General features: G+C 39.1%; 1 protein-coding gene across 2 annotated transcripts in view; it reads left to right on the top strand.

Moving 5' to 3' along the window:
• Positions 1-23,018, top strand: part of lhfpl3 (LHFPL tetraspan subfamily member 3) — a 40,917-nt gene extending 17,899 nt beyond the window's left edge. The window contains exons 2-4 of one of the 2 annotated variants that reach the window (XM_044186291.1): positions 17,885-18,115; positions 20,073-20,133; positions 22,052-23,018. In XM_044186291.1, coding sequence (XP_044042226.1) covers positions 17,885-18,115; positions 20,073-20,095 — 254 coding nt within the window. In that variant the 3' untranslated portion in view covers positions 20,096-20,133; positions 22,052-23,018. Of the gene's footprint in view, positions 1-17,884; positions 18,116-20,072; positions 20,135-22,051 lie in introns of both variants that reach the window. The other variant, XM_044186290.1, reaches the window with a different exon arrangement.
• The last annotated feature ends 3,985 nt before the right edge of the window (positions 23,019-27,003 follow it).

Raw genomic sequence — 27,003 nt, 5'->3', positions numbered from 1 at the left:
GATAGCCGCAGTAACTACTCTGATTCTCTGTGGCTCAAGAATGCAAATGAACCTGTAGCTTTTCTGGAATCACATAAACACAAACTGAAGCAAAAACATCCAACTAACAACAAATCCCCATCCTGCCCAACCTCTCCAGCTCTCCCTCCTCCTCCTCAATCTGTTTGTATATCTACTCGGTCCAGAGCAAGCTCCTCTCTCCCCAGCTTCATAAGTACGAGATGAAGCAAGTTGAATTCCACTTAATTAGGACCTGAGGGCAAAGAGAGAGAGAGAATAACTAAACACAATTAATCTCAGCCCAAGGGTGACAAGAGGGTACTGTGTTTTGGCAAAAAAAAAGGGGGGGAGATGTCATATATTAACAAGACATCATGTTTGTATGAACATGTTTACTGTGCTGGGAAGTACACCATATTAAGTAATTATACTACAAGAGCTCACTACTGAGAAGCTCTTCCTCGCAGCTAACGATCTACCACATTTTCATATAAATAAATGTTTTTCTCTTCACTCCTGGTATACACTGCCATTCCATGCCATGGGCACAGACACTTAACAAACCCCCACCCTTAAATATATCAGCAGGCTTTTTTTCAGGGACACTTAACTCTAAAATGCTGCTACTGGTTGAAAACAGCAACTTAACTTGAGTATATATTAGAGATGAAGAGAGGCTGTCTAAATCCTTTCCAAAAACAGATATTAGGCTGCACAAAATGCTATACATATGCTAAGGATACCTGTGATGCATGTTATATTTTCTTTAAGTATCTATTCTTAAGATGAAAACACAACATTTACATATTATCACCTTATAAAGTTGTTAAAATGAACGTATTAGCAAACAGTCGCCTAATTACACATCCAGCAGACAAGGATCAACATTATAATTTATTTGGACACATGTAAGGCCAATATTCACTCTACTTTTAGATCTGTTTTTGGTCTCCACCTACTTCTAAGGGACATATATGGTTTGTTAGCGGCTAAATGCTCTATTTTCTTCACCACCTGGTCACTAACTTTATCTGTCTGTTGTTTGATGCCTGACACTTATGAGAGCAGTGAGAGTGAACCAACATGGAAAAGTTGCGGGTCGTAAAAAACAAAACATTGAGATGCTAAAGCGCTCTGCAGAGCCGGGTCAGGTGTAATTCATCACGAGTTCATCACTATGAGCTCTCACATTACATTTAATCATTTGATCCCTTGTTAATAAAAAAATGTAAAAAGGAACTGGCTGATTATGAAATGATTATCAGCTGGCACGTCTGGTATTTATGTTGTTTTCTTACACCTCTACCTGCTCCTGATGATAGCTTTAAAGTAAAACCGAAAGCTTGAAACTGCAACAATACCTCTATACTTTTGGGGTCCATTGGAGTGTCTCTACTCTCATATGTTAAATATTAGTGGATCTCCTCAATTTAAACTTGCAAGTGTTCTCAATTTGAAAGAAACTTGTGTTACTTAAAATGAGAGCAAGCAAATATATTTTTAACAGATTAAAAAGCCTCATTTGTGCCAAGATGCTGATTTAACTGTATAATTGTCACTTTGTGGTTCAAAAACCCTTAAAGTAATCAAATTAATCCATCAAACTAGAGATGGTTATGTGCGAGCACACTCCCTACATATATATTCCTTTCAAATGATTCATATTTTTGTTGACTGCATTTTAATTCACCAGCATGTCTGTGGGCTTGTATCGGCTATTTCCATGTTGGCAGGAAAAATACTTAGCAAAACTCCCCGGTTCACGATTTGAAAGCTGAGACAGATACTATTTCCAAGATGAAAGCTTTTAGTCTGTCACCATCTGAGAACAGATGATCCAAGGAAAAAGTTTGAATACTGTTTGAATAATAAGTGATATGTGGGAAGTGTTGTGAAGAAATATTGCACCACTTAGCACCAAAGATGGATACGAATATATATATTGAACCTAAAACTTGTCAGGGAAAAACAACAATAACAGGCTACCAGTTATTACATTTGAAAAAGGGCAACCTGGTACATTAGAGGATGTTTTGTTGCTTATTAAATAAGCAAGAAGGGCCATCAAACTACTAAGGGTAAAAAATTATTCCTTTCCTCCACGCTTTACACTGGATTTGTCTTTTTTCTCTTCGTAAACAAATGAATGACCAGCAGACTGCAGCTACATCAAGCTTCTGTTTGATCCATTACACTTTGTAGGTGTCGTTGTGTCCTCTACAGCGTGATGTCAATACGTCTCTCTCTCTCTCTGCCGCTAGCTTTCACATGTGCCCAGAGGAGGGGCAGGCTTTATAGATTTCCCATCAGGGGTTTATCTTCTTGATCACTGGGCCGGGATGGAGAAGACAGCCGGTTGATTTATTCTCCTCCTCCTGAGTTAGGCAGCAGGACAAGGACACGGTGACCCATTTGAAACTATCTGCCTCGGATAAGTCTGTGTGTCCGTGGGCACGTGCATTTGAGTGATGTTCATTTCAACATGTGAGTGTTTGAGTTAATGAGTGATGCTGGTGTCGAGGAGACTGACGCACAGGCTCAGGTCTTCATCATATATCAGATTGTCTGAGAGGCCTGTTATGACACCTGGCTGTCATTGTTTGAGGGTGAACGATGCTCAGATGCTCCTTGATTTATAGAAAAGACACTTCAGTGAAGGTTGCACCACACAGCCCAATTTTAAAGTTTGAAAAACAGCTATAAATTCTCTTTTCCGATGACAGTAGGAAGACATAACTTTGAGTAAGCTACTTTCCCATTTTAGCATATATTATTATTTAGCAGAGTGATGTTGAGAGTCAAAAGTAGCTAATATGTTACTCTTGTTGTAGTGGAATATGTCAAGTGGTGTGTCACTGATTATTCTTATTTTTATTTGTTTGCACATAAAAAAATAAAATTATTATAAAGGCTATGATATATATATATATATATATATATATATATATATATATATATATATATATATATATATATATATATATATAAAGCTTATAGAAAGACCTCTCCTAAAAAACTCAAGGCAAGATTAACATAATTACATTAAATAATAATAATAAGGGTTGAAAGGCTACTACAAAAATTTTTTAAAAAGAAAACGAAAGAGAAAGAAGACAAAAATAGATAAAAATTATATTTATTTTTGTTTGTCATTTCTTATATATGTTTCTCATTCCAATCAAAACTGTAATTGGGAAGTTTCCAAAGTTTAAGATGTTTTTTAAAAGATGATGAATGATGCAAGTTTGAATTCCACAAAACACATTACTGGAACATAAAGGAAGATGAAGATGTTTAGACTGTGTAGTTGAATATGAATGACTGAATTAGTTTGGAAGAACATTATGAAAAGTCTTAGGTACCAGTGAGTGCTGAAATAAAACTTTATAAATAGACATACATGTCTGTAGTTTGTTGGAATCACTATATGCCACTAGAACAAGAGTTACATGCCATCAGCCAGTTTTGGATATTATCTTTCCACACCCCTCTGCCATTCTTACCAACACTTTAAATTTCCAGTCAAGCTGATGGATGCAACTTTGCATTTTACATGGATCTAGCCTACTTCCTCCTATTCAGCCCACTATTCGATCTCTGTGTACTATATGCTCTCTGTGCTTTCAATGTCTCCTGAATATCTAATTTATGGCCTACAAATCCCTTGCTCTGGTCATCTCTGCAGGTCTAAAGTGCAACCACATTTCCTCCCCAAAGAGCCCCAACAAAACTCAGATCCATTAGATCAACTTCTCCGCAAATAGCTTTCTCAGCACGCACATTTCATTTCCACAATCCAATCCTTTCATCAATCAATAACCCTCATATCGGACAAGGAAGCTGTTTGATGACTGCAGACTTTTAGCAATCAAACAGACATGACATCCAGAATATATTACTCTTCCGGACTGTCTGTGGCCTCAGAAGATTTAAGTGCTGCATTGAGTTGACTGAAGGGAAACAGCTGTTATTGAGTAATAAATGTCTGTCTGACGTTTACCTGCTGAAATTACCTTTCGAATGGGACAAACTGAAGTGAAATCCATTCAAGAACCAGTTTGCGTCTACTCCTGCTGGTTTCCCTCTGAGGTGGACTCCTAATTACACTGATTATCCATCGACAATTATAACGGTGGTATTGAGCTGCAAATGAGGAGGTGCGCCATGCTGTGTGGAAAACATGTTGGCGGGGGGGTTGAATCAAAGAAAGCTTAGTGAAAACTGGGGGCATAAGTGGAATACAAATGAGGTTTGAGTTTTAGAGGACATCAAAATGCTCCGGAGCTTGTGTAGCGGCACAGCGAGGGTTGTTATTTGATAAACTTAGCAGGGGGAGTTAAGAAGTGTGAGCTGTGGGAGTGTTTGCGTCCCAGTGGACTTACTTATGATTACACCAGGGGAACCAGCAGAGGAACAATACTCCTCACTGCACTCAGAGGAGGCTCTTTTAGGTCTGAGTGAAGTGTTTTCTCAGGTGTGTGTGTCAGTTTCTTCTGCTCTGCAGTTTGTTTGTTTACAGTCACCGTTTTTCGAAGGTCACGGATCAGAGACCACAGACTGAGTGTGTGTGAAGGGAGAGGGGACGTGTGTTGTTTCAGTGATGTTCGCAGCCACCTCCGCCACCCATTAATGCTCTTCCTCCCTCTGAGCTTGCCGGTTGCCATGGAAACGGCTCTCCGTGCTGATGCTGCTGCTGCTGGCAGCATCCTATCACTCTCACTCTCCAAGAGATTGCCAAGGTGAGCCGCTCGGGATCAGCGGGGGAGATGCAGAACGAGTGAATGCGCTCTGGGAGTTGATGCACCCCAGTGCAGTTCAAAGCAAAGTTCCCCATGGCAACCTGCACGGATTCAAGTCAGGGTTCAGGCCGATTTGACTGCTCCTTAAAGATAACCGCTTGCTTCAGGTCACAACCTTAGGTCGGGAGAGCATCCCTGGAGCAGTGAGGTATCACAGCTGTATGATAAGTGGCTGGATGAGGGTTTTTCTTGTCACATACCACTGCAAGAGTGACAACATTTCAAGCAGCCTAACAACCACTTTCCCCTTTTATTACTCTATGACTTTAAAGCTGCTACAATCAATATTTTACTATTACAAAATGGTTTAAGTGACTACATGTAATATGAAAGGCGTCACTCATAATGATGAACCCGCAGAGAATTATCAGTTTTAGATGCAAAAGAGCCAAACCCCTTAGGAGTTAGTGGAGACCACAAATGGAGCTAAAAGAGAGGACTTACATTCGCCAGGTGGCCACTTTTATCAGCTCTCGACCGTCATATCGTTACATGGTCCACATCAGCAGATTGCACAGTTTGCTCAGTTGCCATGGAAATGTCCATAATTCTCAGCACTAATGGGACTTATGTTGACTTTAAAGTTAAGCTTGACAGTTCATTCTTAACCTTGGAAACAGCAGTTGACAGTCAGTCTCAACTTTTAAGCCAAAATGGATGAAAAGAAAAGCTCAGAAAAGAAAATTTAACATCTAAAGTTACATCTCGGCACCTCCATCTGCTGGGGAAGATTGTGTAATAAGGTCAAAAGCTCATTTTGTCAACACAAGCTTGTGCCGACTGACCCTTCGGTGGGACAGTGTCATTTAAGAGGTCTCCACGCCTCCATTGTCCTCATTCTTACCAGCTTACATTTCTCTTTTCATGCCAGGTGGATTTTCCTCAGTAAGACAGGGGTCTGTATTTTCTTTCCTCCCCTCACATCATCAGTCATCAGTGCTCAGTAGTGCAGAAAGAGTGAGAGAAATAGAAGAGGGGTGGAACGCATGAAAGAAAGGAAAAAAAGAGGAGAACATGTACTCTCTGCCATCACCACAGATCAGAGACACATTAGAAGTTACTGAAATGAAATGGAGCAATCCCCTCGACCCGACTTCAAAGGCAGACAGTTTTGGAGAGAAAATAAGGACAACTGTTAAAGATTCAGAACTGCCAAAGTTGTCTCCCACTTCAAGAACGCTGTCACCACATCAGAGGAAGCAAAGAGAAGAGAGAGCACTTAAATGAAACAACGATTGATCAAACATACCTGGGCTTATTAGGAATAAAGCATCCATTGGAGCAAATGTTGTAAATAAAATCTGGCCATCTGGGCTTTTCCTCACCCTCCAACTGAGAAAAAGTCTCACTGTTGTTTTACTCCTCGCCTGTCAACCTCACATGCCCGCCGCTGAGCCATGACAATATTGAGCTTCACAAACATTATCACTGTAGGGGGATTTTAGCTTTACTGACAGCGAGCACACAAGGCTTAACACATGTTTTTCTTCTGTCTGTGATGCAGCCTGGATTCTGTTAGGCTGATTTACTCCTCAGGTTCACCGGTGGGAGCTGTTAATTAATGCGAACACCTGTTCTAAATCACCTTCAATCTTCCCCCTCTGATAGGTTTGTGGGAAAAACATGGTCCTGCTGTACTTCCAGAGAAACAAAAGCTGCTTCAGATTATGGTCATGTGTGAGGATATGTGGATGAGCGACGGCTCCGGAGGTTGGGGACATATGGTAGGGCTTTACTCATCAGAAGAGGTGGAGGGAGAAAACAAGAGAGTGTCACATTCACACCACACTACTGAGGTGTTGGTGCAGTCCTGACACTCATCCATACAAATCCACATATCAGTTGGAGTGGGGACAGCAGGCAGCCCCGTCTCCATGGCGATGCAGCATCTCCTTCGTCCCACTTGATTTGATCCTCAGCGTAGGGGAGCAACCTCTCACTCCCGAACATGTTTTGTGCTCAGAAGAAATCAGAGAAAGCTTTGATTAAAGCTCGTTTGAAAACACAGAAGACTGTTCCAGCTAGGACTGACTTCAAACAAGACAGGCAACAAAATCTGAGGCAGCGTTGGTGTTTGGACGCAACTTCTGAAGTCGTCTCCTGTGTGCTGCAAGGCAGCAGGGGGCTTCATGCATTAGAGGAAGCATCTGAAAGAGGAAAACAATACCTCTGCCCAGGAGGATTATCACAATAACTTTTATGCAGATTATTACTAAAAGAAGAAGGCTTTGTTTCAGCAGTGCTGAGGGGTTTTTAAAAAGGGCCGCTGGAGGTATCTTAAAATAATCCTAATTCGCTAACACATTTATGAGCATCAGATCGGAGATTTTCATTACGTTAACTTACATTATTTACCATTTTCTTTGAAGGAGTAGCATAAATACACAGGACGAAGTCTGAACATCGGGCTTTTTTCCACATTTCAGCACCAATACAACCGGTCCATAAACATAGCAGAGAGCGCGAAAGACACAGTTTGTGTGGCTTTAGTTGACTGAGGCACGCACACACAGACCGCTCCAAAATCACACACCTTTCATGTTCTTTGAGTTTTGCCTCATTCACTTTGCTGTACAATTTCACATCTATTACAAATGGAAATATCCATAAAAATACAACTTTTAATGCGATTAAGACAGAGTCTGTAGGTTAGATTAATGAGGCTCATCATTTATGTCTCCTTGTGCCACTGAATGTAAACCGGGTTTTGCCAAAACGTTAATAGGAGCTGAATAGATAATCCACACAATTAACTGTCTACAATTTTCATGGGAATATTTTCTACTGAAGAAACTGTCCGTATGAGACTGTCCACAGTGAGGCCTGTTGAAATTTGCATCTCCATTGTCCCCCCACCCACCAAAAAAACAAACAAAAAACAGAATCTCACTCCAGCTTGTAGTTGAAAATTGGCAACCCTGAACACTGAGGCTATCTCTACACTGCAATGCAAGAACAATGCTGAAATGAATAGCTGCATTGTATACTTTTGTTTGAAATAAAGGACCCATTGTTTAAAAAATGACTAAGAATTTCGAGTTGTAAATCTGTTATCATTGTAGTGCAATTTGTGCATTATGTGCCGTGCAAGAACAGAAAGCTCGACAGGCGTAGCAACAGGGGAACAAACGGTCAATTAGCTGAGTTTCTAGTATTACATTAGGTTTAAATCAAGCTGTGTGTAACCTTGAAAAGGTCTGCTGTTTTTCCTTTGATAAAAGATAAAGCACTAATAATATAATAACTCTTGGACTCCTGTTTGGCCTGCACTTAATACTGACCTGAGCTGATTGTGCCTTCCTCTGCTCAGAGGAATTAGATTGTAAATTTGATCCTCAATCAATTTTATGGCACCCCCCTCTCAAGGGACCATCCCCAAACTAGCTTGTCTTTGACACAGAGTAAAATTTTATTTTGCTTTTCAATAAATTGAATGAGGACAGCCTAATGGCTGAGGTTGTCCCAGCGAGTAAAATAAAGAGTGGACTAGCCAGTTTTTCCCCCTGACTTGACTGATGTCTGTCTGCTTTGTGTCTTTTGAAGTGTAGTTTCTCTGTGTGCCACTCTCTGATGGAGGAGCGTGGTCTGTCTGGCGCTGCATTTTTAAACAGCCACTTTCATTCCCTTCATGTCTCATATGAGGTGCACTGGGATTTCAATCTTGCAAACTTTGTTCCTGCCTTATCCCTCCAGTCTTCACCCTCTCCCTGCTCCGCCTTGTCGTTTCAATCCACACCCGAAAACAACACATGAAATGACAAATACACGAACCGTGCAGTATTAATACCTAATGATCTAATAATCTCATCCTCATTGCTTTCCTGTCATCAAACACATCCTGATTTTGTAGTCATTGTCTGTCTAATGTTATTTTAAGCCTTAGCCTCATAGATCAAGCACCTCTCCTCCACCTCCTTTTTTCCTCATTTCCTGTCCCATTGTCTTTATTCTTTCTTTCTCTCCTCCTCACTCTCGTCTCCTCATCTTTAGTCTTTGCTTTATCTTCCTCACCCCTCCTTCCCCTTCCTTCTCCTTATCATCCACAGTGACAACAGAAACATGGTGTTGGTTGTGGGAGGTGGAGAGGGAAAGAAAGGGCGCATGCAAATGGTCTGTTGTTTCAGCCTGTGTGCCGGCATGCATACAGAGCGGCCCAGAGTGACCTCAGTCAGTGTCTAAATCACAGGGAGCTGTTGAGGCTGTGTAGTGCAGAATAGAGTAGCTGAAAACAGCTGCCACCGCGTCTCCTGGTTGAGATTTCAGCACTACAGTGCACGAACAGCTCCTTGTGAGGATTACAGTGATAGCAGGAAGTTTAGCTTGTTGCTAAATTCAGTTATATTTTGGCAGCTTTAGCAGTTCGGATCCTGGATTGTTAATGTTCCCTTTCTTATCTTCTGTGTTTTGTATCTTTGAATGCTTGCAATAATGCACCATGTATTTATGAAATATTTATAGTATTTTTTCACTGAGGATCCTTAGTTGTGTGTATATGCAATGTGGAATAAGAGTAGTAGCTGCCACTGAAGACACTGACGCATTTAAGGAACCTTTTTATAGACTTATTCCAGTATTTCTGTACCATCTGCATATATTAATGCTACAACTTTTAGGCCTATAAATAATTTAGTATTTCCTTACCAGAATTTTATTCCTGGCAGTGTGGATAGGGTTTTGAAACAGCGTTTAGACCTTCATGTTTATCTTCATGAACCATTAACAATTAATAAAATGTGAAAAAAAAAAAAAGTTTAAAAAGGAACTGACCTCAGCATTTCTGAAATCCTGTCTACAGCCCTTGTGGCAACTCAAAGACAAGAAGTCGGTTAGTCTTGTATGAATAAATTATATGAAAAAATATTTGTCATACTTTATTTTACCACATCCTGTACTTATATAATAATAATCTAATAATTTCCCTGGAAAGGACTGTGTTATTTTGTGCTAATTACAGGGAAATAGAGACATTGTCCTGAGACAGTACACATAGTAAGCATCCACTTATTCATAGCACTGCTATCTGCAGTAAAGACATTCACAACCCAATTTCATTCCCTCAAGTGCAATTTGTGTTTCAAGTGTAATTTTTGTATTTTTTTAAAACTATTTTGTCTCCTCACTTTGTGACTTTAGTACATTTTATTTTATCCATGTTTCATTTATGTACAGAAGATGTACATAATGCATATTGTTGTAGATTGTCAAGCAGGGTAGCAGGAAAATGACCCAAATGCAGACAGGTAGGCAGGGAAGGTGCAGATCAACCCATTTAATGATAAACACAAAAAATAGGCTTACAGGGATTTCAGGCAGTTCAACAGAGGCAAAACAATTCAGAACGGGAGCAGGCAAGCAGGCTCAAACTAAAGAAACAAAATCCAACAGTGGACAGGCAAAATCCAAAAATCCACAGACAGGTAAGGTACAGGGAAACAATGAATCCATAGAACAACAAACCAAGACGCAAGACATGGGTACAATGTACAACTGAAAACGCACATGCAAATGACAAACTGACACTGAACAATGGAAAAACTCGGACTAAATACACTTAGGTAGGGGAGACAACGAGACACAGGTGCAACTGATCAGGGAGGGGCAAACAATCTAAACTGGAGGGAAAAGCAAACAAAGACGTAGGAAGGAAGTAAAACAACAAGACACATGAGGAGAGGCGAACACTTCAAAATAAGACAGGAAACAGGACAAAAACCCAAAACTATGACAGATATAGTATTCTAGTTTTTTTAATGTTACTTATCTATGCATCCGTTCTTGTTTTCCTGCAGCTGTGACAATTTAGTTTCCCTGCATGGGATCAATAAAGTTGATCTTACCTTAACAGTTACATAGTTGGCTGGAAACTTTATTCTCCATGTTTGTTTAATTGTATGCTTCACTGTGATTTACACCTATACAGAAAGACACATTTTTGCAAATTCAGCTGACCTGTTGTGCACTGACTAAGACACCGACAGTAAAATAAGGTTATGCTACCAGTTAAATGGAACAACATAATGAGAGTGTACCTATAATTACAGTCTTTTCCAGAAATCTCTCTAAGAAATTACAGTTACATATTAGTTTATTTTCTAGAAGAATATTAGGAAACAATCGGACCTCTAAAATAAATTGTTACTATAATACTAACACAATTATTTAAATAAATAATTATTTAGTTTTTGTTTTTTTCTCTCAATTTTGTTAGATTGTTGTGTTTTGAGTGCTTTACATAATGTTTGCTCAGAGTGTAGAGATGGCTTGATGATGTTTTTCCTCTAATTATTATCTACAATTTTTATTAACACACATGGGTACCGTTATGATTTACTGTTGGCTCGTTGTCAAAGCATGTTGCTCATGCCAATGTTCATAAAAGATCCCTGATCTTTTGGATTTTTATAGGCTGAGTGTGCCATCAGTAACTCAAACTTGACTATTTCACATAATTCAGTTGTGTTTAGGTATAATTCTATGATCCTGATAACGTTTATAGGCTATTTCACCGGCTACATAGATGATGAGTTTACTGTAAATGTAGAAAAAGATGTGTTCCAAGGCACACATGTATTTTGTTAATCTAAATATAATGTAAATGAGGAGAAACTGCAATTTATGTGTTGTTTTAATTTATAGTTGCAGGTTTTTCATCCATGTTATTTCTCTCTTTTTTTAAATTTTATGTATCATGCAACATGTGAAACATAAAGCCTGGATGTGCAGTGACTTCAGAGCAGCCCATTAATCTGCTGTGCTAGCACAGACAAACCTTGTGAATCAGTGGACCTAATACAAGAGGTGTTAATGAGGATGGGGGTATGCGGCAGGATTTATGTTGCAAATCATGCTCCCTTTCTTCTGCCTTATCTCTCGACATACACACACACACACACACACACTTGCTCACTCAGTCCTCACCCAGTGGAGCAGAAGGGATCAGGGCAGGGGGGTGGAGAGAGAGAGGAGAGGGTATTTTGTCCTCATACCTCCTTGCATCTGCCAGTTTCTGCCCCAGTTAACTCCCATTAATATAATTTGCCATGGTCCACCTTGATGCTGATGCGTAGTGCATACAGTATGAGCCCTCTGTCTCACTCTCTGTATCTCTAACCCACCACCTCACAGTCACACAAACACACTCACACACCTGCACATGCACTCCCTCAATAACCGTGACGTTTAAAGGAACATGAATCGCATTAAGTAGACAGCTACAGCTGAGCCTGTGAAATGCACCATAATTAGTGTCTTGATGTGTGTGTGTTTAGTGGCATGTGGCGATTGGACAGAGGTCTAGATTATGACACCTCCTCCTCTGATTGTCCCCGGTGTTGCTGCCAACAGCTGTCAGCTGGGAAGCCTTCAAGGAGAGCGGAAGTGTGTGTTTAGCATGTGTGTGTGTTTAAGAGAGAGAAATCAAGGGCATTCATAATCATTATGGGGATGTTTGAGAAACTTTTTAATGGCAAACTTATTTTGACCTCCATGTGAAAAGATAATTTACCTTTGAGTATCACTAAATAATCAGATTGTTCAAGTGCAACAACAGTGCAGTAATGAAATGGTCCAGATTCTCTTCACAGATTTTGTCTATAAAATGTCACAAAATACTGAAAAATGTCCATCACGACTTTCCAGAGCCCAAGGTGATGTCTTCAAATTGGTTGTTTTGTCTGACCAACAGTCCAAGAACCAAAGATATGAATTAATTTATAACAATATAGAAACACAGAAAAGCAGCAAATCTCCAGATTTGAGAAGCCAGAGCCAGAAAACGTTTGGTATTTTTACCTGAAAAACAATTTAAAAGAACAACTTAAGACCCCTGAAAATCTTTTTTGTTTTTGCTGACCTCCAGTGACATTGCTGCAGTGATGTAGAAGTCTGTCAGTACACCGTGACTTCACTGCTGGGTGTGGTTACAGCTGCAATAGAGTCAGAGACACAGTAGAACATAACGCTCTTAATTAAATACAGTGTTTTGTATGAAACTAAACCAATTCATTACTGTTGAGGAATCCAGAATATTTCAGCTCTTCAATACTGACTTGACTAAAGAGAAAAATATGACAAAAAAGTCTCTCTAGTAACCAGAGATGAGAGAGTGAGATGTAGCGTTGCTCAGTAATTGACCTCCTCTTCCCTCTATAGTTGTTCTCAGGAGTGTGAACTTCAGCTCATTACTACCCAGCTCCTGCAGTGTTAGAGTACGACCATGCTGAATGAAGCCTTCAGTTAAGAAGCCTGTTTTAAGCATTTCCGAACAGCACGTGAGCTCGATTTTTCAGTCGACCTAAATCATTTGAAGCGTTGAATATTACAAACCCACATCTGTTTTCTGCCTGTGAGTCCACATGTTATCCTGAGCTTTTAGTTTGTGCGATTTGAAAACATCACTTATTTGAAGTCTCGAAATGAGCTGACATGATTCCTCATCTGAGGGTTTCATAATATTTCATTATTAATGGGATTGTGTGCAGGCTGCTGCTTTCCCTCTGTGGTGAGGAGGGCTGCAGGGACGTTGAGATGAGGAGAATTTATTTATCAGGAGATGAAGAGGCTGACCCTGTTGGCTTATCCCATTTGTTACTACACTTTACACCGTAGCTGCATGCCATTTGTAGGATTGTTTGTAGCTACATGACATTTCTGTTGCCAAAGGTAAAAGATTGCCCTCAGCCTACCTAGGAGACATTTGGATGCTGTTTGGGGGATAGAAACGATTTCTGTTTGAGCTTTTTCAGCTTTGCTGATAACCGCATAAAAAAAGAAATTACATGTCTGCTGAAGCTAAAAGATTAGATTCGGTACATTTTTGAAAACAGGAAAAAAAGTGTTTTTGCAGGAATCATTTAGGTATTAGAGATAGCAGCTACAAAGATGATGATGAGATCCGTCAGAGAGAAGAAGTGGGATTTACATTACATTTCTTTTGTGCATTTATGCAAAAACATGCCAAGACTGAGAACTGCATATTTACCTTTAGGTGGACATACACTTGTGGCATCAAACCCAAAGTCTGAACCACCACAGCACAGAAATGGGCATCTTGAGGCATTCAGATGAGAGTCACAAAGACAAACCCGGTGTCTCTTTGATCTCCTGTATTTCTCTTCGACTCGAGCTCTGCGGGAGATTTAAGATTTGCCGTTGAGACAATGTGCGGTTCAATTCATTCTATTAATATTACAGCTGAAAAGCCTGCAGGAGTAGGTTGTTTACACAGGAGACAACTGTGTGCACTGTACCAAATCCTCTAATATGCACACTAATATACCATGCAAGACATAGTAAAAGTTTAGTGTTTTGGGAACATAAAAAGCCATTTCCTAAAGATCAGAAGAGTCAGAAATTAGAATTAAGACATCCTTTCATGACACATTTTAGGCATCCCCATTTACACTTTCAAATGCATGTATAAATCTGTGGGTTTATAGGTTTGTTTGGGTTTTACAACCCCCCAAAACATGATAGTAGTTGTACTAATCAGTCCTGTGAATGTGCCAAAATAGTTGCCGCAGCCTTGTTGACAATCAGTTTTTCAGTATCAGTAGAGAAACAGTAAATGTTTTTCTTGTGAATTTCACAGATTACATCCTCAGTTGCTTTCTTTCAAGCTTTGCTGCAGTGCCATGGTGTTGATACTCAAAATTTGTACTCAAAATCTTCTCATGATCATATGCTGACTGGGATCTGAAAGGGATGGCAGCTGTGTCAAAAACAAATAATAAAACTGGTTAATACAGTATTTTTGCTGAATTTAAACATGACCAAGAGCCTGGCTGTACTTGACACAGCAGTGCTTTGAGCTAAATGCTAATGTCAGCATGCTAACATGCTCACAATGATAATGCTAACATGCTGATGTTTAGCAGGTATAATGTTTACTATGTTCAGCATCTTAATTTAGTATGCTAGCATGCTAACTAATTAGCACTAAACACCAGATATCACCAAGACTAATAGTCTACAGCCATGCTAGTAGCTTTGTGAGACTGTACTTAGACACAGCAGTGCTTTCAGCTGAATGCTAATGTAAGTATGCTAACATGCTGATGTTTCTGCTGATGGTGTCATTTTGCCATCTCAGTTTAGCATGTTAGCATGCTAACATTTGCTAATTAGCGCTAAACACAAAGTACAGCTGAGGCTGATGGGAATGTCTTTAGTTTTGCAGGTACTGTATTTGGTCATAAACCAAGGTACTAGACAAATTGAAATTTTGACCTGATGATGGTCATGGTTTTGACTAGATGAAAAGTCAGAGGATCATCAAAGTTGTTACAATTCATCCTCAGGGGAACACGAATCACTGTACAAAATGTCATGGCAATCAATCGACTAGTTGTTGAGATATTTCAGTCTGGATCAAGTCATGCAACTAACATGGCTAAAAGCATCTTTGGAAAAGAGACAGATAAAGTTAAACAATATTTGCCTCTCAGTCTGTCATTATGACAGTACTGATTATTATAGTACTACTTATTGTCTTCTGTCCTCTGTTGTATCTAATGTTAATATTTTATTGTATGTATATCATATGGATGTATATCATGTCATTCTAATTTGCTGAGTTAATGTCTATGTGAGTGTAGCCGTTTTATTGTCATTGTCAGTATATGACTGTGAGCTATGTATAAGTGGTGTCCATTTGCATTGTTACCATGTATATTTTTATATGGACCCCAGGAAGAATAACTGTTATAACAAACAAACTAAGCAGTCCTCAAACATCAAATCTCCTTTTCACTGTCAAATACAGAAACACCAAATGTTTCCTTTTGAATTACAGATTACATTCTCGGTTGCTTTCTTTCAAGCTTTGTTCTAGTGTTCAGGGGTTTGGCATGGTGTGCAGGTTTGGACTCAGAATTGTTGTTGTCATGATCAGAGGCTGAGTCTAAGTGGAATTGGAAAATTTTGTACTGGGATCTGATTCATAAGACATACAAGCTGTGTCAAAAACAGATGAAAAAAGTGGTTAATGCAGTGATAAATAAAGAAAAATCACGTCTGATGAGCACTTTCTCTGCATTATGCGCCTGCACAAAAGGCAGCACTGAGTCAAAAAATACATTTGTAACAGGGAACATGTTGTGTCTAATAAAAATTATATAGCGAAATGTATTTACAACAACCCCCTGCTGCTTTAAACTGTTTTTGTCCCCTTTGCTCTGAAAAAATTGATCCCCAAATTCAAAAAGGCTGCAGGAAAGTCTATAGGCTCAGTGCCTCTTGGGAAATGTAGGCATAGGATATGGATTAGAGCGCTTACATCAATACTGGTTATTATTATGGTAGTTTGTTGCTGTTGTTATTGGTACAATTTTAAGAGGGATGAACAGAAAAACAGATATGGGGGGGGCACAGCGGGGAGCCCCCCCCCATCGTCTCCACTCATCCTCTGTCTCTATCTTAGACTGTATATAAAGGTATAGATATATATATCTTACTACTGGACCACTCTCTCTATATTACCACAAAGAGAGCAAGAGGGAGAAGTGGGTGAGATAAGAAAGGGTAGGGGAGGGAGGGAAGGAGGGACACGAGTCTGACATTTCCAGAGATTATCCGTTTGCTTAATCTGCTGGCAGCTCACGTTAGTGTGCTAACCTGATACACACATGCTTGTATTTCTATACTTGTGAGGACCCTGAATGCAGCGGTGGATTGTAACAAAGTACATTTACTCATGTACCAAACTTAAGTACAAATTTGAGGTACTTGTACTTTATTTGAGTCTTTTTTTTCATGACACTTTCTACTTCTACTCCACTACAATTCAGAGGGAAATATTGTACTTTTTACTTCACCACAATTATTTTAAAGTTTTAGTTACTTGTTACTTTACAAGCTACATCCCTTATGTGTGTGATCACTTTTCAGTTCATGACACTTCATCACATTGATGCTTCATTCCCAGCTTTAAGGTTTAAAAAATGATCTTATTCCACACTGTCTGACAGTATCATGTTTCGTCTCTATCGGCTTGTTCCAGTTCTTCATTTGAAGCTTTAAAATGTTAAAATATTTATACCCGGGACTTCATTTTTATATGGCTGCTCCATCAAAATATTCTCAGAAATGTTCCTTGAGCATCCTTTTTTTACACATTTCCCCAAAACTCAACTTCACATATCTGGTATCTTTGGAAACTTTGAGGTCTCCACTAGAATTTAAGATAAAGTTTGGTGAATTTCTGTAGGTTTCTTGGTTGCACAGCATGAGTTTATAATAACTGAACAATTGAGGTCAGTGAAATTAATTGCTACCTCGGTAGAAACGGTATAGCAAAAGCTATGAGAGGTGGCAAATCTCTAACATCATATTGCCTAACCTTAAAGTGTGACATCAGATGCTGAGATATCCTCAGCTCCAAAAACACTGGATCCTATAATTTCCATAAACCCTCACTGCCTGGTAAATGCCCACTTCTTTGCCCCCAGTTTGTAATGCAAGCTTTAACCTAAACCTCACTCTAACATTAACCCTAAAACCTTAACCCTAAGTCTTAACCCTCAAACATCCAATGTATCCTGCCAAAGAAATGTCCTCACACTCATCTAAAACTCAAAATGGCCCTCACAAAGACAGAAATTTAAAAAAGCACACACACACACAAAACCTCTGACATTCAGACTTAGCTTTTGGCATTGTCAACAAATAAATACAGACCTCTCAGACCCGTAAATCATTTGATTGCCTCGACTGACTGTGTATGAGTGAGTGTGTGCGAATGTGAAAACAGCTCCCTTGCCAGCAGAAGTGTTGTTAGATGACTCTGCTCTCTAACAGCTCAGTCTGTCATCGTAAGCCACGCAGCAGACGGCTAATGAAGGCAGCCCGACTCACCACATGGTGCTGTGACATGTGGTAACATATTTTCTCCCTTTCAGCCTCCTTCCTCACCTCACTGTCCCATTTCTGCACTGCTGCTGTCACCTCCTTTCCTTGCCCTCCCTTGTTTCTTCTTCTCTTTCTCTTTTCTTTTCTGCAATCTCTTTACATAGTGTCCCAAACCAACATAACCTTGGTAGCCAATTAAGCCCTTAAACACTAACCATCTTTCTCTCCTCCTGATCCAGGTACATGTCTGATTCTGGGCTGCATGATCTACCCGGACGGCTGGGACAGCGACGAGGTGAAGCGGATGTGTGGCGAGCAGACGGACAAGTACACGCTGGGTGCCTGCTCAGTGCGCTGGGCCTACATCCTTGCCATCATGGGCATCATGGACGCTCTCATCCTCTCTTTCCTGGCCTTCGTTCTGGGAAACCGTCAGGACAGTCTGATGTCTGAGGAGCTGCTGGGAGACAGTAAAAGCATAATACCTTAATGGCTCATAGTGGGTAGACAGGCGGTGCATGTTCGACTGCAGGTTGCACTTTTTTTTTTTAAGTAATGCAGTTAGTCAGGGAGGAGAAACAATGGTCCGCATACTTTTATGTACTTAGATCTGAGGCAGTTTTCATGGTCTAGGCTAGAATTAAGGGAAATCTTAATAGTACAGCATACAATGATATTTTAGACAATACTGTACTTCCAACTTTGTAGCAACAGTTTGTGGAAAGCAGCTTTTGTGCCCCCATGCAACCCCACCCAACATGATGAACTGACAAAACAAAATTATTGCTGCACAAATTATATGTATTTTTGCTAAATTTTCTCCAGTCTTTGCTTTATATTGGGAAATACTGGATATAGTTTTACCACTTCAAGCCTCTAAAAACTGCTCACAACTTGTAGATATATGCAACCGAACCAAAACTAAACTTTGCTTTGCCTTAAAAGGTCATAAGTCAAAAAGGTTGGAAACCCCCGAACTAATCGATTAATCAACTAATTGTTTCAGCCGTAGTCTTGACACTCAAGTCCCAAGTTAAGACGAGCAAGTCCTATATAAGTCATAATACATTCTTCACTGCTATTTCAAAATGGAAACACCAAAAGAGTAATAGTACATTTTTTACTTTTCAAAACTCATTTTATGGTAATTCATGGATACAACAAAAAAAGCTGTAGTGCAATTACCTGAAATGAGATCCAGGCTATTTTCAAAACAAAAGAAAGCAAGTGCCACTAAACTTATTAAAAAATCTATTTGAACGCTGGCCTGAATTGTCTGCTCTGTGTCTGAATATGCAGCTAGTGCAGCCAAGATTTTATTCCACTTTTGGCTGGGGGAGTTAAAATAAACTCCCCCAGCCAATAAACTTTTAAGTTATGAGGCTCAAGTCCAAGCAAAGTGAAAATGAGCTACTTGTCTGAGGACATTACATTTTTGACTCGTATCCACACCTCTGCAACGTTATTGTGCTTAATTGGCCTTTCCATTAAAGCTCAATACAATAATGAGACAGTACACATCAAAAACTGATTCCTGCTGACATACCACACCTCCAACAGCACCAGCTTGAAACTTAAAATGTACCTTATTTCCTCCAAGAGTTCTTTGCATAATTTCCCAAGCTAAAGTTATTAATGTGCATACATTAGATGGATGTTACATATACCATCTGTTCGGCTGTTTTGCTTGCTTCTGTTACCAATGAGGTTTTTCTTTTTAGTGATAGAAGAGAGATGACAACTGCACTCGGACCCAAAGAGAATGATTTAAACTGTGAGGAGGCAGGAAGAAGAGGAGAATACAGATGAAGGGGAACGGAGATGAAAAGCAATGAGAGAGGAGACGCAGAGAGAGAAAGATGGGTGACTGAGAGGAAGAATGCACCAACAGCAAGGGTTAATTGAAGCCTGGGGATGCTGGACAGAGTCATGAATTACTAATGGCTGTTTACACAGCTTGCTGCCAGCCTGTCTAAATGAATCACAGCCACCCTATCAGCCGGGACACAGTCGCCTGTTAGCTTGTATAAGGAAAAAGACTGGGAGGAAGAAGCCATTATCAACCGAGAGACCAGAGAGGAAGGACAAGACAGAGGGGAAGAGAGAGAGAGAGGGATAATGAGCCGAGGAAGAGGATGAGAGAGAAAGAGAGGCAGATGTATGTGAAATATGAGAATGAAAGTGGGGGATTCATCAAACCGCAGATGAAGTTTAAATGGGATGTTTTCGTATCTTGTCACTCAGGAGGATGGATAGTGACACCTGTCCAAGTTAGAAACATCAGAGGGTTGTTTTAATGCATGCAGCAGTGGTTGCTTTAGAGGAGGAGAAGTTTAATGTAATACTGCCACCTGCTGGTTAAAAAAATGTCAGTGTTATTGTATCCTCTCCATGCTGACCTGGTTTCTCTCTTTTTCCCCCCCTCAGAGAGCGGTAATAACGCCATATAACATCTGGTAATGGTAAAGCAGCCATACACACACACACAGGTAAGGATCATATTTGAGTGTAATGTTATCTATAGCAACAACCAGATCTCATGTAATTGGGAAAGTTTGGGGAAAATCATTCTTAGTTAGTATTTATTAAGAGTTTAACACTAAAAAAACCTAAAAAAAAACCCTAATCTGATGATTGAGATTGAGTTTTCAGGGCCTTTAAAGTGAGACGAAGTAACTTTTGAAAGAAGAGATATAACATTCTTCTTCTTTCTAATGAAATGTTGAATTCATAAGCAACAAAACCTCCTCTTGCTTATTCCAATACTCTCAGGGGTTTTGCTGTTAAAGCCTTACTTGGTCTAACTTATGGTGGCTAATGTAAGCAAATGTAAGCAAACTTTAAAACAGCAAGACAGACATTGCTGTTTATTTGACATTACTGGATCAATTTGCTGACTTTATTTTTAGCTTGTAGTCCTGTTCCACTCGCTCTCAGTCAGGTCACCTAATTATAGTATTTAAAGCAACTGTCTGAAGAGAATCCTGGGAAATGTAGGAAAATCCAATATGCTATCAACCTCTAAGTACCCACAGTAGCCGCTGCTCAGCTAAAGTTACATAGTCTTGCTTTTGTAATAATAATATTGCATTTAATTTAAGTTTTTCTTCCCATGACAACCCATTTTAACTCCTAAACATCCAGTTTTCCCTTTTATTTCCCCTTAAGTAGCTTTAAGGTTGAAAAAATCATCTAATTCTACACTGTTTGTCTGTTCAGTTATATTTTCGGTCAATGTTATCTTGCTATATGATGATCTGAGTGCTATTTCAAAGCCTTCTCCACTCTCCCAGGAATATAATCCTGGTGGAGACCTACTAAATCCTTATTAAGTTATTGAAATCATCCCCCATCATGAGAAATTTGTGTGCAATTTAGGAGGACATGACTTTGGTGTCATCAGTGGTAGCTACAGCCTTGGTTCCAACTCTTCATCGATGCTATATGATGTTTACACTGAGTGAAATTATCAAACTCAAGACTACATGTTTTAATATTGCTGCACCATGCCATCAAGTGGAAATATTCTAGCGTCTTATGCATCATTATATACACTTTCCCCAAATTTTAGCCTGATATATTTGGAAAGTTTTGGGTCTTCACTAAAATTTAAAATAAAGTTCTGTGGGTTTGAACAAAGCTTGGCTGCACAACATGAGTTTGTAATGACTGACTCACCAGAGCCTGATACAGTATATTAACTGCAACCACATGCTGCTCATAATCATAATCAATACAATTATCAGAAAACCGTTGTAACCACAATGATATTCATATTCAGATAAACATCATCATCATGTAATGACTTGTTCATTTTCATTTTTTTAAACCTATTTTACATAAATCAGTGTGTCAAATATTCAAACTAAATAACAACAATCTAACAATCAGTCCGGTAATTATAATCACCTAAAATGATGGTCGATTTGGCATATCAAAATGTATTTGTTCATTATCTGCAAGTTCCATTATTTGAATTTGTATTGTTTCAGTTTAGTTAATTTAGCTGATGCAGTATTCATGAATTTGAATCCACTGATTAGAAGAACAGGGAGACATCTTAGAGTCAACATTGTCTGCACGACACCAGTAGAGATGCTCCTGCATTATTATTTTAGGGGAATAATCACTGTTTAAAAGCATAATATTGTTTATTTTTTTAAAGCATATACATTGATTTGTACAATAAGTGGATGATGTGGGAGTGAGTACACCATGGGGCTCCCGCTCTCCCACCTACTCTTACATTTTTAGGGAAAAAAGTATTTTAAATTTATTTTATTTTTATTGGCTTGATCAATTACATGTAGTGCAAACCAGCAGGAATTACTAATCTATATTCATTCTCCACTATTCCAAACTACATTGAAATCCTACAGATTCTACATTGTTTTTCTTCTTGCCTGCAGGTCTTGCTGCCTAGATGTGATGTTACTTCAGGATCAAGCTTCCCTCTCCTGGTCCAACCTGTGGCTGGGATGCAGAGCTGATGTGTGGGGAAAGATCAGATGAAAGAAGAGGAGGTCTGGAAGAGCCCACACAACCCTGTTGGAGACCATGATGCCTCTTAATTGTCCTCTCTGAAAGCACCCTCTGTAAAATAGCCTTCTCATTCATCTCAAACTGCTTATTTTTGCAGGATGAATTCTCAAAAAATACTTTCTCAAAGTTTACCTGTGTTGGTATGTCACTGCATCATCTTACCCGAGCTGTTCAAACTGAAATGTTCTCCGTGTGGATGTGAGGAAAGCTGCTCCAGTGCCCAGGTTCAGCTGAAAAAAACCCACAATATCAACAAAGACTCATTCATGTGGTAATTCAGCTCCAGGACACTCGTTGGACAAACACCACTGAGCGACAGCCGCTCAAATCGAATTAAATCACAACAAATTATCCAGACTTTGACCGACACAAATGAGGACTTAACAGACTTCAGGTCAAAGCTGTCAGATCTTCTTTCTTATCGAGTCAACAAACTCCCTGCAAAAGAGTTTGGCTCTGACACTGTTTGACCTTTGATTTAAAGGAGCGTGGTGTCAGCAAAGGGAGGACTGAAGAAAACTATATGCTGGATGAACAAACAGAAAGAACAGTACCATTTTGTTATAATTAAATGTTTGATGTGATAGAAAGTAGTAATTAGAGGTTTTGCTGGTGACAACTTTGCAAAGCAGATACTAAATAGGAGAAAACATCAATTGTATTAAGTCTATAATCTGTGTATAGCTATATGTTGATTATGTCTGTACTTTGTCTTGACTTTGAAATGTACACTTTGAAATGTCAAGCTATTGGTCCATTATTAGTGTGCCATTCAGTATCTTGTAATCTGACAGTATTGTGGAGTACTAAAAGGGTGTAAGAAAATATGGATATGTTTGACTCTTTGTTGTATCTTTTTGTCTCTTGTAATTCTACTCCTAGCTAAAAGAGCTAGTTAGTTAAACACACGAGTGACTCTAACTTACATTATAACTTTTATAGTTATCATAGTGATGGAGCAAAAGATCAAAAAGGTTGACATTTTGGGAAATATGCTTATTCGCTTTGTTATTGTTAGATATGAAGATTGAAACCACTCATAGCTGTACAGTAAGCAGCCGATTAGCTTAGTTTAAGCAAGCACAAAGACTAATCAGAGAAATAGCTAACCTGGCTGTGTCCGTAGGTAACAAAAGCCACCTTCAAAAGCTCAGTAATTAATTTTTTTTTTTTTTTTTAAAACCGTGCAAAAAGCGAAGTGTAAAAACGAGAATTAACCTAGTCGTTTTTTGTGGGGGTCGTGTGTCTGGACTATTTCTTGTTGCTAGGCAACCGAGCCAAGTCTGGCACATACCTAGCTAACTCCTGTAAAACGGCGAATTGATGCTTTTATTCCTCGGTTTTTGCAGGGATTAAACAAACGTGATATAATGTATTAATTAGTAAGCTTTAGATGTGCTGGTAGATGGATTTTGCTACCATTTGACAGAGCCAGGCTGACTGTTTCCACCCGTTTCCACTTGTGCTGGCTAAGCTAACGGGATTAACTTCTCGTTAACGCTCAGCTAGAAAGCTAATAAGAATATTTCCCAAAATGTCGAACTATTCCTTTCACGCCTTTGTTTTTTTAAACAAAGTAGGATAATTTCGAGTACCACAATGCAACAGTATCCTTGTGAACGTGCCTCCTTTGATATTATCCCTGTTACTTTAGGTGTTACCATGTCGAAGTCCTAAGTGTTTGTCTTATCAAGCTAAAAGACAGACTATTGCTCCAAAAGAACCAGAAGGACTCTACCGACTCGTTGCACTCTGCTGCCCCATCATCAAGTCACATTCCTGGTCCCAAAGGTGTAGGGCGTGGGTGGTATTTCTCCCAGCTCGTGATGAGACAATAGCAAAGTGTTGAACTCTTTTTGGATCCATCCAGATGAATAACTTCCAATATGGAATCAAAGTGTGAGACATATATGACAAACACCAAATTTACTAAGGAATTTGTGCATTTGCTTCAGTTTAAAGGGCTAAAATGATTTTTTTTTTTAAAAATCTAAATTACATCCAGGGTAAACATTTTTGTGACTACACCATATGTCCAAAAGTATGTCCACATACTTTTGTGTACTTTTGGTGAGGGGCTGTTTTTGTGGTTTGGGCTAGGCTCATTAGTTCCAATTAAAGGAAATCTTAATGCTACTGCATACAATGACATTTTAGACCAGTGATTCCCAATCTGAGAAAAAGGACCCCCCAATGGGGTCACAAGATACATCTGTGGGGTCAGAAGATGATTAATAGGATAAGAGAGAATAAAAAGCACATTTCTTCTACATCAAATTATTTTTCTCCTGACTTTTCTCTAATAATTCTTTTGTTCTTGTAAAATCCAGAATATGTTTTAGCCTTTCAGATGTCTAAACTATTTAAAAGAAGCAATTTTAGAAGGGAAAAATCACTAAAGTTGGATTGCTCATGACTCATGGACAAAAAGGGTGGGAACCACTTAGCCCCAGTTTGTGTCTCACAAACTGGTATTACATTGGAGTCACAGACCTAAGCATATCCGTTCATTTAAAAAATAAATACCGGGTGATGTTTGAAAAACCCAGACAATCGTTTAACAATACGTACCACTGCTCTGAAGATTTTTCCAGAATCCTCAGACTCTTTTAATCATATGGATGAAAAAGATTTCTGTCCCCTACACTATAAAAGCTTTTTAACCTGTTCCCCAAGTTGAGACAGATAGCCACCATCTTTGTTTGGAAGAGGGAACACAGTTGCAGAAGAGCGAAGGCTGTTATAGCAGCATGTTAATGCCCATGGTTTTGTTATGAATGTTCATCAATGGATGTGGGTGCAATGTTCGGGTGTCCACATGCTGTATATTTGCTCATACTGACTGCAATGAGATAACTTCTGTTATGAATTGGCCTATATAAATAAAATTGAATTGACTAAATGTCCAACAGTTAATAATTTCAGTGGTAGTATGAGAGAATAATAAGGATTAAGTGCAGCTGTTTTTATTTTCTCTTTGGAAATGACTTGTGATTTACCTTCAACATTCTTCATATTTAAGTGATTTTTAAATTTCCATTGCACACAAGTGTGAGCCTATTCTAAATCTACCTGTACAGGACATTTAACCTTAGTTGCACTTTTTAACTGAGGTTTCTGTCATCTTTAGTTAATAAAACATTTCTGGTTAGACCATGGTAAGTAGACAATGTACTGTATTTGGCTGTTCAGAGTGGATCAAAACCTTGTGAAATACCTATTATATTAAAAAGGCCCAGAATAGGGTTTTTGTTGAAAGAAAATGTCATGAATTACTTTGATTCATGAGCTATTCACAACAACTGAGAGGGCTGAAGGTAGAGCAACAACTGCTGCCAAATGGGAGAAAGACTTCACATTGTGAGTGGTGGTTGTGATGCTTGTTCTCCTAACAAAACACAGTGAAGGGCAGGAGCAGCATCATAATCAACGACTCAGAGGATTGACCAACGCCGGCCAAGATGAAAATATCAGCTTTGACATGCACACAGACCCCTGGATCAAAGGCAGAGGTGTACAAGGCCATCTGCTCACATGAATCCTAACGGCCTACAGAGGGCTATGCATGTCTAACAGGAGAAATCACAGTCTCTTTGTTAGAGGAGGCTACATGGTGTGAGTATTTTGTTTAAACAAGACTATAGCCATTCTAGTGGCACCATGAGGTTGTAATGCTTACAAACCAGAAAACAAAACTGATGGATTTAAAGATTAGGAGACAACTTCACTAATCTTTGAGTCTAACTACTAGTGGAGCAGAAAATGTGAAATTTAGACTGAGACTGTGGTGTCAGGGAAAAGGTCACGTTGTTACCCAAATCAAAAGATGCTTTCCTCTGTATGGTGGCCTTTTTAGGACATCTCAGACTCTGGTGTAGACTTTGCTCAATTATCATTGATCTAAACTGAATAAATGTGTGCTAAAGTTAGCATTTAGCTCACCGACTGACACTGCTAACATACACAAATGTGGTTTAGGGCTAAAATGAAGGATTATTTTGTCAAACCAAAACCTAGAAGTCCAAAACCCAAAGATAATCAGTTTAAAAGGATAGAAAACAGAGAAAAGCAGGAAATCCTCATAACTGAGGAGCTACAACCAGAGAATGTTAGGATTTTTGCTTTAAAAACATGTCGATTAATCAACTATCAAGACAGTTGCAGATTAATGTCAATCAGCTAAAAAATTAACAGACTAATTGTTTCAGTTCTAATGGTGTTATTTGAAGCTCCAACCTTGACCGTGTTGTGTAAAGTGTCAGTGTACTTCATATATTTTGAATATGTTTTTAAAAATTCTTCCTCCCAACCTTTCCTTTCTTCTTGTTTGTATCCCCTGTACTTTGATTCATCCTTGCTCTATATATTTATGCAATGAACCAACTTTCCAAGGGTGATTTTTTCATCTGTAAGATACACACTGCTATCTCGTTCCCAATTCTTCTTTTCATTCACATGGATATGAAAACATTTTGACCATCTTTGACCACCATGCTGTCATGTCTGTAAGCAGCAACAGAAGAATTGGGAAGGAGATTGCAGTGTGAGGGTATTTTTCTGCACATTATGAATTTATGGATGTACATGAGCCTCGAGGGGATTGCCTGACAATTGCAAATGTCCAACAAATTTTACCGAACAGAAGCCTTCAACACCACTTCTCACAGGTATGTATATCTGTAGCAGAAGCTTTTTGCCATCGTTTAATGTTTCCCGTCTTCTCTCCTGAAGGCAGGAAGCTGACTGGATATTTGTCAAAGAAGCTGGCAGCAGAGATGGCAGCACAAATTTTCCCAGAGACACATGTCACGACAAG

Source organism: Siniperca chuatsi, linkage group LG23 (assembly GCF_020085105.1).
Source record: "Siniperca chuatsi isolate FFG_IHB_CAS linkage group LG23, ASM2008510v1, whole genome shotgun sequence".
NCBI lineage: Eukaryota > Metazoa > Chordata > Actinopteri > Centrarchiformes > Sinipercidae > Siniperca > Siniperca chuatsi.
The sequence above is the reverse complement of the archived record's forward strand: the minus strand, read 5'-3'. Positions and strand labels throughout refer to the sequence as shown.